The 14,591-nt window shown below is 35.5% G+C and overlaps 1 protein-coding gene and 1 long non-coding RNA gene across 2 annotated transcripts; one reads left to right on the top strand and one right to left on the bottom strand.

Annotated features, from left to right (window-relative positions):
* The first annotated feature begins 88 nt into the window (after window positions 1-88).
* LOC146748125 (uncharacterized) lies at window positions 89-6,523 on the top strand. The gene is made up of 3 exons (XM_085491619.1): window positions 89-168; window positions 442-549; window positions 3,021-6,523. Exons 1-3 carry the CDS (start codon window positions 123-125, stop codon window positions 3,227-3,229), a joined length of 363 nt encoding a protein of 120 aa, XP_085347745.1. The 5' UTR covers window positions 89-122; the 3' UTR covers window positions 3,230-6,523.
* On the bottom strand, window positions 233-3,032 carry LOC146748126 (uncharacterized). The gene is made up of 2 exons (XR_014926729.1): window positions 2,971-3,032; window positions 233-513 (listed from the first exon to the last, which is right to left on the bottom strand). It is a non-coding gene; the product is annotated as an uncharacterized LOC146748126 (long non-coding RNA).
* Window positions 6,524-14,591: the final 8,068 nt, after the last annotated feature.

Genomic DNA, 14,591 nt, shown 5'->3' with positions numbered 1-14,591 from the left:
ATATCGTATGCCAATATTGTTTTTTTTTTTAAATACACTGTTTTCAAATTTTTATAATTGACTTTCATGAATTAAATGGCTGGCTGTTCTTGCAGGTGTTAAAGAGCAAAACTCAAACACAAATGAACCATTGCTTCAGACTGAAGAAAGCTAAACAAGCACATCCAGGTAAGTGTGCCACATTTTGACAGATTGGTAAGTTGGAAACATGCTTTGTATCAAGTAACATACGTTTTTATCATTATGTGCAGTCCCTTCATATATACACTTTCTGGAGATATTACTATCCTTACAATGATGGGGTGTTGATTCGTTCTGGCTCAAATTGTTCAGCATGCATGAAGCTGGCAGAATTTCAATTTATAACTAACATATATGAATTGCAGGATTCATTTTTCTTCTTTCTTTTTCATTTACATTTTACTTGATTCTTCCTTTTAGTTCAGCATGAGCTTGCTTATCCTAAAAGAAGGGCATCTGGCAAAAGTGATGTTTCTTTCACTCAGACTTCATCTAGTGTAAAGAAAAAAAGCAGACAGATGCCTCAAGGTATGGAACTGTTTCAGTATGTCTTTAGCTGCCAAAATTTCAATGTGTATTGCACCTCATAGACTATGACTTTATGATGTCTATTTAAACAATAATGAACGACCCGCCAACCCATAATGGACGAAAGCTTACTCCATTATGAGTTGACAAAGAATTTATTATTGTTATTTTTTGAAGCATTTTCAATATCAGTGGATTTGCTGCCACTAAAAAATGGAAAATTTCGAGAAAAATCCACAGTGAACAGAACTATTTCGCAGTCACTGGCCTGTGAATCTGAACAATTTAAAATGTCTTTCTGAAAATTGTATTCACAATCTCATATGGCAAACTAAGAAAGAAACTAGTTTTTATCCATCAAATATTCTTGTAATTAAATAATTTACAGTGTGGTGTAGAGTAGCATTGTAGTGGTCGCCCGAGTGAACGGCACACAGTGACTAGTACTTTTGGTGTCCGTCACGACCTTGCACTATGCTATGCTAGACCGCCGCCTATGGACTGACGGAATTGACTGTGCGTAGGAGTGTGTACAATGGGTACATGTACGTTGTCGTATTGTTACCCAATCCAGCAAGTGTTTTCAAACCATTGAGGTGGATTTTATTGGCTACAGTCCTGTAATAGCTATTTTCAAATGCTACGAGAGGCCCATGATTTGATGAATACTTCAAGCCAAACGAATGCGTAGCGAGTGAGTGAACATGGCTGGAAAGCTAGTGGGTGTTAGCCATCCTACAAACAGTGATTTTAATCTTGCTGTATAAATAACAAGTCATTGTTAACGACACAGTCCCCGTCCAAAATTTTGTGATTTGACATATCAATTTGATGCTGATGAAGTCATTGAGATTAGATTGAAACCATTAATAGGAGATGGATTTGTAAAAAAAATATGATTTATTGCTTTTACATGAGAATTGGACAATCATATTGAATCAAATTACAAAAATAATGTTCGTGTTGATGTATCTATTGGTATACTGTTTTTGTACAAAATTTAAACAGAAATATTCATTGCATTCATAGGAAAGTAGGCATGGGTACCATGAAAAACAAAATGGCCGCCATATTTGTTTGAATCACGAAAAAAGTATGACGTGCACATATAACCAAATGTGTATGATCATCATAATCCAAATCGACCCAGTCATCTTTGAGAAACAGCCTTGGACATGTGAAAATGACGATTTAGTGCTTTTACATTAAAATTGGGCATCGGCCAGCCATATTGAATTGAATCACAAAAACCATGCTGGTGCAGATGTATCTCTTGGTATACTATCTTTGTACAAACTTTAAACAGAGACATTCATTGCATTCAAGATAAAGTAGCATGGGTACCATGAAAAACAAGATGGCCGCCATATTTGTTCGAATCACGATAAAAAAATGACGTGCAACTACAAACCAATATGTATGATCATCATACCAACTTTGATCCAAATCGGCCCAGTCATCTCCGAGAAACTGCTGCAGACACGTTTAGGTATCAGAAATAGCAAATTTTACATCCAAAATGGCCACAAGTCGGCCATTTTTGCTCCGATAATAAAGTAACTTGACGCGTATATGTAAGATATTATGTCTTCATGTAAAGTTTGAATGAAATCAGTCAATTGGTGTTTGAGATATAGCTCCGGACGTACATACATACGGATGGACGGACGGACGGACGGATGGAACTAACCCAAAATGATAGTCCCCGTTTTCGGACTTCGTTCGAACGGGGACTAAAAAAAGACACCTGACAACAATCTTGTTTCACAAATAAGTGTAGTACTACTATTCATTTTTCTGTACTCACACTCTGTAAACATAGCAGCATCTGCTTGGATGAATCACCCCGGGTTAACCTTAGTTCATTGACACGATTAGGGACATGACAGCGGCATCAGTCGTGGAATCTAAAAGCATGCCTACTAGATGAAATGCTTCAACCGAGCGTGCTTTAACGTAGAGAGCTAACGAGGATGCTTGCAATTTCTCTTCTTAAATAGTTTCTCCTTTATTCGTTTTCGAAAACTACATTGTAATCAAATCCATGGTACAGGGATCAATAATGGGATACATTATTGCGAATAATCTGCTGCATTGACATCATAAAATCCACTGATATTGATAATGCTATAATATAATTAAATATAAGGTTTACTTTAAAATTGCATTACATCATTTATTACATATCCATGTTGATTTGTTTTTGTTATGTTTGACTGACTGGTGGTCATTTACAAAACCATAAAAAATCAACATAAGAAAATGTCATTTAATTTGAAATTACTCATAGGATATTACTTATATACACCTTGTTTTGATTTTGAGTGATGGCAATTTTTCAACTATTATTTCAAACAACTTCTTTTTGAAAATCTAAACAATTTTGCAGCAACAGATTTTGATTTGCGGCTGTCTATTTACCTTGTTACTTTGTAACAGTAGATTTACTTGATATTTTCTTTTTGTGTTAGGTGCAGAATATAAGATATGGAGTGTTGAAGAAAAGATGGCTGTTAAAAATTATTTTTCGCAAGATATTAGACTTCTACACGTGCCTGGAAAGGCTGCTTGCAGTAGTTGTTTACAACAGAATCCAGTTTTGTGCCATAGGTCCTGGAAAAATGTAAAAGATTGTGTTCGTAATTTGATTACGGTACATAAGAGACGGAAGGATAAATGAGTTCTGTTATTTTTGCTGCCAGATGTTATATAATAATGTGGTATACATCAAACTGTAAAGAACTGCTAAAGAGCCGCCAGTTCATATTTGCTACCACACCTGATTCTACATCTCACCTCATCAGGTGCTCGGCCATGGTAGTATTAAACTCTTTTTATAGAAAGGGATTCGTTCCAGCAGGATTATGATTTAAGGTATAGATACAGGTTCTTGGGCACTTGGGAGTGAATTTTGTTTTTTTTTTGCTTTTTTTTATCCAAAGTCTTGGCTATAGATTGTTAAAATTTCGCAGTATTGTGAATAGTGGAACATACTCAAAAGACGATTTTAAATTATAGAAAACAGGTACAAACATTCTCTTTTTTGAATGTTTAGCAAGATTAGGCAAGGCTACATACATAAATAATCAAAAAGAAACATGGTGAAAAAAGTAATGACGGGATCTCCATATTATGCACTATATTTAACTTTTTTCAAAACAATAATAGGTTGTTGTCAAAATAGTGTGAGAATTTCAAGACAAACTGACAAAAACTGTGGAAGCTAATTAATTTCCAATCTCTGTGACTAACCAGAAAACACGAACGGAGATAATGCCTGTTTTATGAAAGTGACGTTAATCGTCTACAAAAATGGCTATTGCATCACAACGACATGCCAAAATCCATCATACATCGATGCTTGCTGATGTTCAATCGTCAGATAAAAAATAAAATAAAAATATTTACAATTCAAGCGAAACGGACGTAAAATTGTCTGCAGAGTCAACACCTTGCGCGAAAACTGTCACGGTGTCGTGTTATCATTTCCACTGAGGGAGGGGCACAATGGATCACGTAAAGCTGATGAGATATTCATACAGTTATATAAACATTGCGGATTGAGTCTAAATTTACTTTCCCTCAAACCTTAAAAAAAATACATTGTATGACTCAGTTTTTCGTGATCTCCAGTGAAATGGACCATGCAAAGTTAGACGACCAGTTTGAAATGGGCCGTAATATTTTGCTACACAACGGCTATTTGCAGTTTTTACTACTCAATTGGTCAACTGCCTGTGAGAAAAAATCTAAATGGGAGGGAAAATATTGTAAATCGAGACAGGTTTCATTCAACTAAAGATGAGATGGGTCGATAAAAATTAAACGAACCCTGACCTCTGGAAGTACCTGATTTATAGAGTGCCTTAGTACCAGAGGTTGCAGAGCATACATACAACGTACTTTTCGACATCGCTACAGGTGCATGCTAGCTGACAAGGGGGTTTCCGATTGAGGTAACCAAGATGGCATCACAGAGTGCTTCATTTTTCCGTGGTGCTTAAAAACAGAATCTTGTTGGCAATTTTTCTGTAATTTCCAGGGTATATTTTTATTTTTAATTAACCGAGCATTTTACGAGCATGCCATTGAAAAGTTATCGATACAGCACAGCAATGGTGTTTCTCCATTGCATTGCAATGCTATCAGCAGGGTGATCTCTACAGCAAAACGAAAAATGTTTACTTTGTATACTTCAGTTTTAAAATACCTTGGGAGAAAAAAAATGTGTGAAAACAAAAATATTTAGTAATATAACAATATGCCAGGCTAGAAGTTGTTGACATGTTGCGAGATAAGGGTGAAACTGTTTACTTATCATTTACAACTGTAAGCAACGTAAACAAACTTCGGGACATTTAATCACATGCCTCGGTTCCCTCTATTTTAAAATCGTTTTTTGAGTGTTTCAGCATTGACAATGCTCCAAAATTTTAACATTATCTAGCCAAGACTGTCTGGGTAAGAAAAAGCAAAAAAAAAAATAATTCACTCAAAGTGCCCACGAACATGCATCTATACCTTAAGGCCACTTCATTGTTATTGCAATGAATCTCACACTGTCAGATATTGTGGTCAAATCTATGCAAGTTGTTGTAACCTTTGCAGTTGGGTCATACCTTCATTAATTTCATTAATATAGAAACAGTGACAGGTTCTTAAAGCGACAATAGATTTTGAAAATTTTTGTTTAAATATACCTACATAAAGATTACCAAAATACTGTTTTAGACATAATTGCGTGGAGATCGGTCAGCCTTTCAAGCTGGGAACGTATTTGACCCAGGGCCTTCAGTAAGTTATACTGTAATTTTTCATTAAAACTGGAATTCAATAGATGGAGACCATAACGCAACCGTGCCCCCCCCCCTTATTTCACTGACAATGATTTAATGTACAATGTCCGTTTATGCTATGCTTTCAGTGTCTGCAGGAAATGTTTTATTAAAATGAAAATATCGATAGTTGCAGCTATTGTCATTTTAACTACAGTGGTCACAAAAAATTTATGTCTTTATACTGAACTGAATGTGTGATCAGGTGAAACAAACCTATCTCTGCTACTCAGTAGTATTCTACATGTGCACTTGTCCTACATTCTAAAAAACATGTTACACTGATTGGTCTTATGGTAATCATGTCAATCAAAATCATGCTTTGCTCCAAAAGCCAATAGCAAGTTTGAGATATTCTGTGTACATCATTTGTTACTTAGGATGAATTATAAAAACATAATTGGATTCTAGAAATGTAAATGTTATTGAATTGAGCTCAATCTGAAATAAGTGACTGAATTCATGGTTCCATTAATGGAGTTCCTGTGTTCTTTGTTATGATTAATTAATATTTTCATGTATTTCTACCTCCATATATTTTGTTTTTCATTAAATAAATCCTAAAGCAAGGTGGTCGTTGCGCCATGGCCTGGTTGATAATGGACTTGTACCGATGCACACAATGCGTGTGAAATACATTGTTTACGTGTAATTCAAACACCCGCTGCGCCGACCACCACCCTTTAAGTTTATGGGCATAAGCATTTAGATCATTTACAATGATCATTTTGTGCATTTGATCTTAGGTGTACTTGAGTTCCAAACAGGTTTATTCCTTCCACTACCATAGTTATCTGTGGTCATCCACAACATGGTCTTGTTTAAATTTTGGAGTACCGTATGCTCTATCTCACCTAAATTTGGGATGGAAAATTACCACCTTTTCATGCTGGAAGTTTCAAAATAAGAATAAACATTTTGTTTGATATTGCATTCCAACAGAAACGAAAAAATATACTAAAAATATTTACAAATTTTCTATACATAATGCCACATGTGGCTGAGAAAAAACACAACTATGGAAAACTTCCTGCCTATACTATTAACAAGTACACTTTGATCTCTGCTCATTTCTCATAATGTAAGAAAGGAATATGTATTCCTTCAAACTATTGCAAATAAAGTTGGTTATTAGAAAATAGCGTGATGATATTCTGTGTGAAAGTTGTATCAACCAGATTCCAACCCCATTCCATTTTAGCGAATTCAAAATTTGGAAACAATGCTAGATAAATACTGATACGAGTTCATTGCTCTGAATTACAGTTGCAGTTTATGCAACTATCAGTGTTGTCCCCTACTGGAGATGTACATTGCCATTATGTACAAAAAATGTTAAAAAGAAATGCTTGCTTCCCTAATAAAATTGTGCAGAACGAGAGGGGAGCAGCTACCTTCCCTACCCAATTTTCAGCACCACTAAGTTATTGAACGATGTTGTATATACAAAAATATCCACACCTATTTTTATTTATACATTTAATTACTTAACATCCATTGGAATGGATAGATGAAAAGTGACATGACAAAGAAAAAAAAATTTAGGAAGTGTTGCTGTCTAAATTCAAAACAGATTTACAAAAATTAAACTAAAGGTATTCACAGAGATTTATTGCTCAAGCAAATTTGTGAATATTTTGTATACATAAATGGAATGTTTTTGTGCTGGGCATAGACAGGGCAAGGCATCACAAATTGTTTTTCATTTTTTCGATCTGATTTTTGTTACAGAGAAGACATGCCTCGCATTTGCTGGTAACTGAGTGTACGAGTTTCAATTCTCTATAACAATTAAACTGCCATTTGTGAATTGCACTTATATGTGTGAATGCTATGCTATTGTTCATATCAGTTCGAGGACATGTGAAGTGACACTTTGCACATGTGGGAGTGACACCCCCGAGATTTTCCACGTCCTCTGAAAAAAAATCGCGTCCTCAGAAAGGAGGTCCTCAGTATGATAGTCAAACGCAGGTCCTTGAAGAAATGGTCTGATTGCTAAACTCTACTAACCCATGTATACCTACAATAATATTATATTATGTAATTAAATATCAAGCCTGTAAACCCACTAGAAAGTGACGTCCTCGGAGACTGGTCTAGAAACCGAGTCCTCTGAGCATATAGTAATGCGAGTATGTGTGTGTGTGTGTGTGTGTGTGTGTGTGTGTGTGTGTGTGTGTGTGTGTGTGTGTGTGTGTGTGTGTGTGTGTGTGTGTGTGTGTGTGTGTGTACTCGCATTACTATATGCTTCGAGGACGTTGATAGGTTATTTGACCTGCCTCCGAGGACGTCTCAATGCTAGCGAGGACATTTTCAGGGTCCTCGGATTAAAGTGCTATAGAATGGCTTCAAATGACCTATTAACCACGTGACACCATTCTGAGACACGTCCTCGAAGAACGCGTAAAGTGTGAAAAATTTACACATTTTCGTTGGAGGCCCATTTCAGCCTCGGGCGCCCCCAATTTGACAGATACACACATTTCAAAGATACACGCAATTCAACAGTTATAACGCGTCTCACTGGTTAGTGCGCCACCTTTTAATGGCATATAGCAAAGGTATTACCACAATTCTAGTTTTAAGTGAGATCCGAGGACCCCGGGGGACATGAGAGGCCTCATTGTTGTCCAAAACATGATACACAATGTGTTAAGGTAGCGAGAAGGGTTTGATGACGTTTCTGATTAAAGCATTCTCTGTCTATTATCTCATTCAGAACCGTAATTTAGCTTATATATTTCAAAAGCCTAAGTATAGAGGGACACGTTGGCACAATCTGGAGAGTCAATGTTTACATAATTACTACGTGACCGCAAAAATGGCAAAACTTTTTGTAAAAATGACCAAGTCTGCGATTGCGAGAGTACAATGAGGGAATTTCCGGGTGAAATTTGGGCAAGGCATTGTCTGTAATCAAGTCTATTGAAATGCGTCTTCCATAGTCAAAAGACCTATTCTTCCGATTTCTACGCAGGTTTGTTTTTGGTCCCCTAATTACTCCACACTTGGCACCTTTAACATACTATTATTCTGTGACAAAGCATTTTCCTAAAAAACCCAGAAATATTTCGCACACCATCATTATCTTTTGAATGCTAACTGCGAGTTTGAATGTCCTAGTCCGAAGGCACTTGATTTGGCGGTGGTCCCAATAAGTCGTACTCAATCAAAACTTCAACTCAAGAAAAACGCGAAAAACAGTTTTCGATAATAAAACATTGGAAATTTGCTGCGTTATTATAAATATGCACTAAAATGGCCAAACACATTAACCACTGATATCATAGAACTCATAAAGAGTGTCAGATATAATGAATAATTTCAAGCGTGAAAAATGAAGAAAATTGCTGGCATTTGAGTTCGTACTTCAGGAACGTTCGGGCACGGTTACTAAAAAAGTAACCGTGGTTCGGGTTTTCATTGTTATGCAAACGAACAACGAGGGATAATCCTCTGACAAACATTACTGTCCCACTGTACACGCTGACAGTTTACAAACAAGCTAATCCTTCAAGTGTCTCTGATAAGAAATCTAACAGAACGGGTTTCATGGTGAAAAAAAAAATTGCTGTGTCAGAGTGTGACGCTGAGTGGCAGATTTTGTTTGCCTCGTCTGTCAACGCTTTTTTTTCCTCGCCATTGCGTTAGAAAAAATGGTATTAGTAAAATAGAATATTGACTTGGAAAATAAAACTATTTAAACGAAACTTCCGTTTTCCAATCACTTTTTTGTCTCGCTTTTGCTACCGCTTGCTGAATTCGACCGAACAATTTCCGCTTTTTTTCGACCGCGCAATTCCCGAAATATCATTCGGACTAACAAAAAAATTCCGAGGTTCACATTGCCTTATCATTGTTTTTCTGTTTTCTATATATGTTGAACAGCTGACACAAGTTCAAATACTTTTTGTTTTAACTATATATAATTATATGCACGCAACCTGACCCTTTGACCTAGATTTGGCTTGGACTGAATATTTTATTTTAAACAATATTCTGACGTGAAATACAAAATGTATTTCGACACAAGTACGACATGGTTGTCTGGGTTTTCTTTCCTGATTATTGAGTCTTCGCAATGTGTTTTGTATAAGTATTGTTGTTTTCCTCCGAGGCGAAGACAAGCTGAAAGACCATGAAGCTAAATGGCAGTTCCATTCTGAGTGAAAGAAAATATTTTCTAAGCCTAAAATAAAACCTAATATTACACCTCTTTGTGTATTTGTTAATATTTATTAGTATTTGTTTGGAATATCGTTGGTTTCTTCATACTGAGTTTAGGACGGGCGTCGATCAACACAATGCTGACAATGGACGTTAGATAAACACGCACTGTTTACGATAGGAAGCTTACACCTGTTATATCAGAATCCTTAACAGGATGTTTACCCGAATATTGTGCAAATTTGGACAAATTATATATTTATCACTCACTCAAAAATACGATACACTTGTCTGGAAGTGGTGAATTTTGAGATACAAATATGGCATTAAATCCATCGAATTTAGGGAAACCATGTTCGATCATGGTGTATATAAATTTTGAATTTTGAGATAATTCACTGGAACGATGCCTGATAATGTATTTAAACGATGTCGGGCCGGTTGTACATGAATCCAAATTAAATATACAAAAATGGACCAAGCAGTCCCTCAAGCTGGAAGACTTGAACTATCACTGAAACTTAGGGATACAATTTCATTGACGCCAAGTAACATAGTTTCAGGCCTGGCCAGTATTTTGTCGTAAATTAGATCAAGACTGTAGAACTTTATTCTGAAGACTACATATATATATATATTTGGCATGAATGGAATACAGTTTCTTCACGTGCATCGGCCAGGGATCAATCGCTGCGAACACGACCAAGTACATACTTGTGTATTTGTCTGCTGTCCAAGACAAGTCATTTTACAAGGACAATCACGAGGCGTGTTTCTACGGGAAAGGTGACTCAAAACGCTGACGAGATTGATTAAAATGAATTGTAATGAAAGTATAATATGTTTCCCCACCATGGGTGGCTAGGCCGCGGGTACACGGTGTCATGCGACACCTGCTCACGAATTATGCCGGCTATTTGCTACCCAGTTTAGTTTTCCAGCAACCTTTCCCAAACTGAGGGACAGCTGCTACAAAATAGGCAAAATATTAAAAGATAAAATTGCATGTCATGTTTGAAATGTGCATTGATATATAACATGTTACACTCAGTGGGTGTGCTACAGATTCCGATCAATATTACAATATATTTTATTTTCTATATTCAGATTCATAGATTCAAATATAGCCAATCACGTTATCTCACTGCGCGAAGCGGTGAATAAACTGAAATTACAGTAACAAAACTCCCAACACAGCCGCCATGGCACAAATAACCTTTAAATCCACCAGGCTATAATGTGACTGATATTTGTTTAAATGGATAACTCTATTGAACATGGTCGAGAATAAAAAGGTCTGTCTGATCACTGTGGTCTGATGCACTGCGTGTTTTATAATAATTTAGACACGTAAAAAGCAACGTGTGCAATTTGAATAGGATTAATTGGTTTTGTCTTAATTAGTTATTTTGTAATATATTTGCCGTATTTTAAGAACATCCGCTCAACTGCTGAAGCAGGCGATGTAGTGCCGTGGTCGTTGATAATGTTTAACTGAAGTGTAGCCGAGTTCTTTCCTTTTTTGTTCTTTCTTTTGAATATTAGAATTGGGCACGTAACAACTCTATCTTATTCATCAATTTTTTATCCCGTTGAACATGCCGTTTTATAACTACAAATATTTCGATTTTGATAGTAGGCATAATCTCTGCTGCCGACTGTCATTACATTTGTTAGAAAGTATTAGAACATGTAACCACAGTGTGTACTCAAAAAGCATCGAAAATCAAAAATGCTATTGACATGTCAGACAGTCCGCTAATAATAACCTATACTTAAAGTTCAAATTGTTGAGCCCCATGAATTGTATGCTAGTACTCCGAATGGGATATCACTGTACGCAAGGTAGTAGGACATGTGTGAAGCTAAATAACACATTGTAATAAACAGAACAAAATCCCGATATTGAATTTTGTTTTGTTCTAATAACTCATGTGCGCATTCACATTGTGATTTATTTTGGTTTGAACAATACGAAGTGCGATGTCTGCCCATACTGGGAGTACACGTTAGATAAAAACAGATCTATTCTAAAAACACTCAATAATAGACAACCCTGCAAAAAATTTAGAATCAAGTGCGACAATATCAAAATATGTCGTATTAATAAACGTCTTAACAACTTAAACTTAAAAATACTCGAAAATATAATGTATGTCCATTGAACAATTTAACAAAAATAATCTTGCAAATTTTTGACAACTTGAACATGCATTATTTCACACGAAAATAAACAATCACGCTGATATTTTGATAGTGATTTCAGAGTTTTCCTTGCCAAGAATCTTTTTTACAGTATTGACCTTTATGATGCGCTGTGTTAGTTACTTTATAGAAACGTTTTTGTGTGAAAGAATTCTGCCCACACTGTCGGAAATAGGACCAAGGTTAACGGTGCTATATGCCTATCAAGACTACTTTAGTAAATGCCGTATAAATATCCACTGCAATTGATTTCATGAAGAAACATAAACCTCGTTGAAACAGTTTGTACTTTTTTATCGTACATGATTTGTCGAACTGTCAAACGCCATATGCTTTTCCAAGACCAATTTAAGGAATAATAAATGTGGCTGTCTCTACCACCACCGCCACCACAAACAACGCCAAAATCATAAAATCGATAAAGACTAAAATTGCATGGAGTATGTTGCATGAGCGAAGTTGTTTTACTTATATATTTTATTAAGTATAGACATTAACTTATTTTCTCTTGCATCGTCTGTAGGATTTGTCATTTGGTGAAGCTTCGTACACATGCGTCAAAGATTCTTTTTCGGCGGATATCAGTATTTTGCTATCAGTTAATACGTGATAGTTAATTCAATTTTGGGGAAGCAGAGTATATGTTATGTAACAGGCACGGTTACAATCGTATTAGTATTTATAAATATCGCTATGTCGGTGTTTCCCGTAAACAAACATGTTTAATCCAAATAACTGGGACATAAATTCAATGTGATCAGGAAAAATGAAAACAGAGGTATAAACAAGAGTACCAATGCACAAGTTTTAATGAGCATACATTTAGAAATATCTAACACGGATACTCTATACTATTTGAGTACGTTTTTTTCAGTTACTTGGCAAGAAATTCTCAACCTAAATCAGGTCATATAGCAAAATATGTATGAATCATACACTTGCAATTAGTTCATAAACGGTTTTGATAATACACAAAAAAGAAACGTCCTCGGAGACAGGTTCTAAAAAACAGTTCTCAGATCATATAGCAAAATAAGTATGAATCATACACTTGCAATGAATTTGTACACGGTTTTTATAATACATAGAAAAGAAACGTCCTCGGAGACAGGTTCTAGAAACAGTCCTCGGATCATATAGCAAAATAAGTATGAATCATACACTAGCAATTAATTTGTATACCGTTTTTATAATACATAGAAAAGAAACGTCCTCGGAGACAGGTTCTAGAAACAGTTCTCGGATCATATAGCAAAATAAGTATGAATCATACACTTGCAATTAATTTGTATACGGTTTTTATAATACATAGAAAAGAAACGTCCTCGGAGACAGGTTCTAGAAACAGTCCTCGGATCATATAGCAAAATAAGTATGAATCATACACTTGCAATTAATTTGTATACGGTTTTTATAATACACAGAAAAGAAACGTCCTCGGAGACAGGTTCTAGGAACAGTCCTCAGATCATATAGCAAAATAAGTATGAATCATACACTTGCAATTAATTTGTAGACGGTTTTTATAACATATAAAAAAGAAACGTCCTCGGAGACAGGTTCTAGAAACAGTCCTCAGATCATATAGCAAAATAAGTATGAATCATACACTTGCAATTAATTTGTATACGGTTTTTATAATACACAGAAAAGAAACGTCCTCGGAGACAGGTTCTAGAAACAGTCCTCAGATCATATAGCAAAATAAGTATGAATCATACTCTTGCAATTAATTTGTATACGGTTTTTATAATACACAGAAAAGAAACGTCCTCGGAGACAGGTTCTAGAAACAGTCCTCAGATCATATAGCAAAATAAGTATGAATCATACACTTGCAATTAATTTGAACACGGTTTTTATAATACATAGAAAAGAAACGTCCTCGGAGACAGGTTCTAGAAACAGTCCTCGGATCATATAGCAAAATAAGTATGAATCATACACTTGCAATTAATTTGTAGACGGTTTTTATAACATAGAAAAGAAACGTCCTCGGAGACAGGTTCTAGAAACAGTCCTCAGATGATATAGCAAAATAAGTATGAATCATACACTTGCAATTAATTTGAACACGGTTTTTATAATACATAGAAAAGAAACGTCCTCGGAGACAGGTTCTAGAAACAGTCCTCGGATCATATAGCAAAATAAGTATGAATCATACACTTGCAATTAATTTGTATACGGTTTTTATAATACACAGAAAAGAAACGTCCTCGGAGACAGGTTCTAGAAACAGTCCTCAGATCATATAGCAAAATAAGTATGAATCATACACTTGCAATTAATTTGTATACGGTTTTTATCATACACAGAAAAGAAACGTCCTCGGAGACAGGTTCTAGAAACAGTCCTCAGATCATATAGCAAAATAAGTATGAATCATACTCTTGCAATTAATTTGTATACGGTTTTTATAATACACAGAAAAGAAACGTCCTTGGAGACAGGTTCTAGAAACAGTCCTCGGATCATATAGCAAAATTAATTTGTATACGGTTTTTATAATACACAGAAAAGAAACGTCCTCGGAGACAGGTTCTAGAAACAGTCCTCAGATCATATAGCAAAATAAGTATGAACCATACACTTGCAATTAATTTGTATAGGGTTTTGATAATACATAGAAAAGAAACGTCCTCGGAGACAGGTTCTAGAAACAGTCCTCAGATCATATAGCAAAATAAGTAAGAATCATACACTTGCAATATATTTGTATACGGTTTTTATAATACACAAAAAAGAAAACGTCCTCGGAGACAGGTTCCAAAACAGTCCTCAGATCATATAGCAAAATGAGTATGAATCATGTATTTTAAATTAGTTTCG

The sequence above is a fragment of the Saccoglossus kowalevskii genome, chromosome 2, assembly GCF_978046115.1.
Source record: "Saccoglossus kowalevskii chromosome 2, keSacKowa6.1, whole genome shotgun sequence".
Lineage (NCBI taxonomy): Eukaryota > Metazoa > Hemichordata > Enteropneusta > Harrimaniidae > Saccoglossus > Saccoglossus kowalevskii.
This window is presented reverse-complemented; position numbering and strand designations above follow the sequence as displayed.

What these genes read in the sequence shown, in the direction of transcription:
- LOC146748125 (XM_085491619.1), top strand. Translation starts at nt 123, where the DNA reads ATGAACCATTGCTTCAGACTGAAGAAAGCTAAACAAGCACATCCAG. An exon ending in AGCTAAACAAGCACATCCAG is followed by an intron (nt 169 to 441) that starts GTAAGTGTGCCA and finishes TCTTCCTTTTAG; the next exon opens with TTCAGCATGAGCTTGCTTAT. An exon ending in AAGCAGACAGATGCCTCAAG is followed by an intron (nt 550 to 3,020) that starts GTATGGAACTGT and finishes TTTTTGTGTTAG; the next exon opens with GTGCAGAATATAAGATATGG.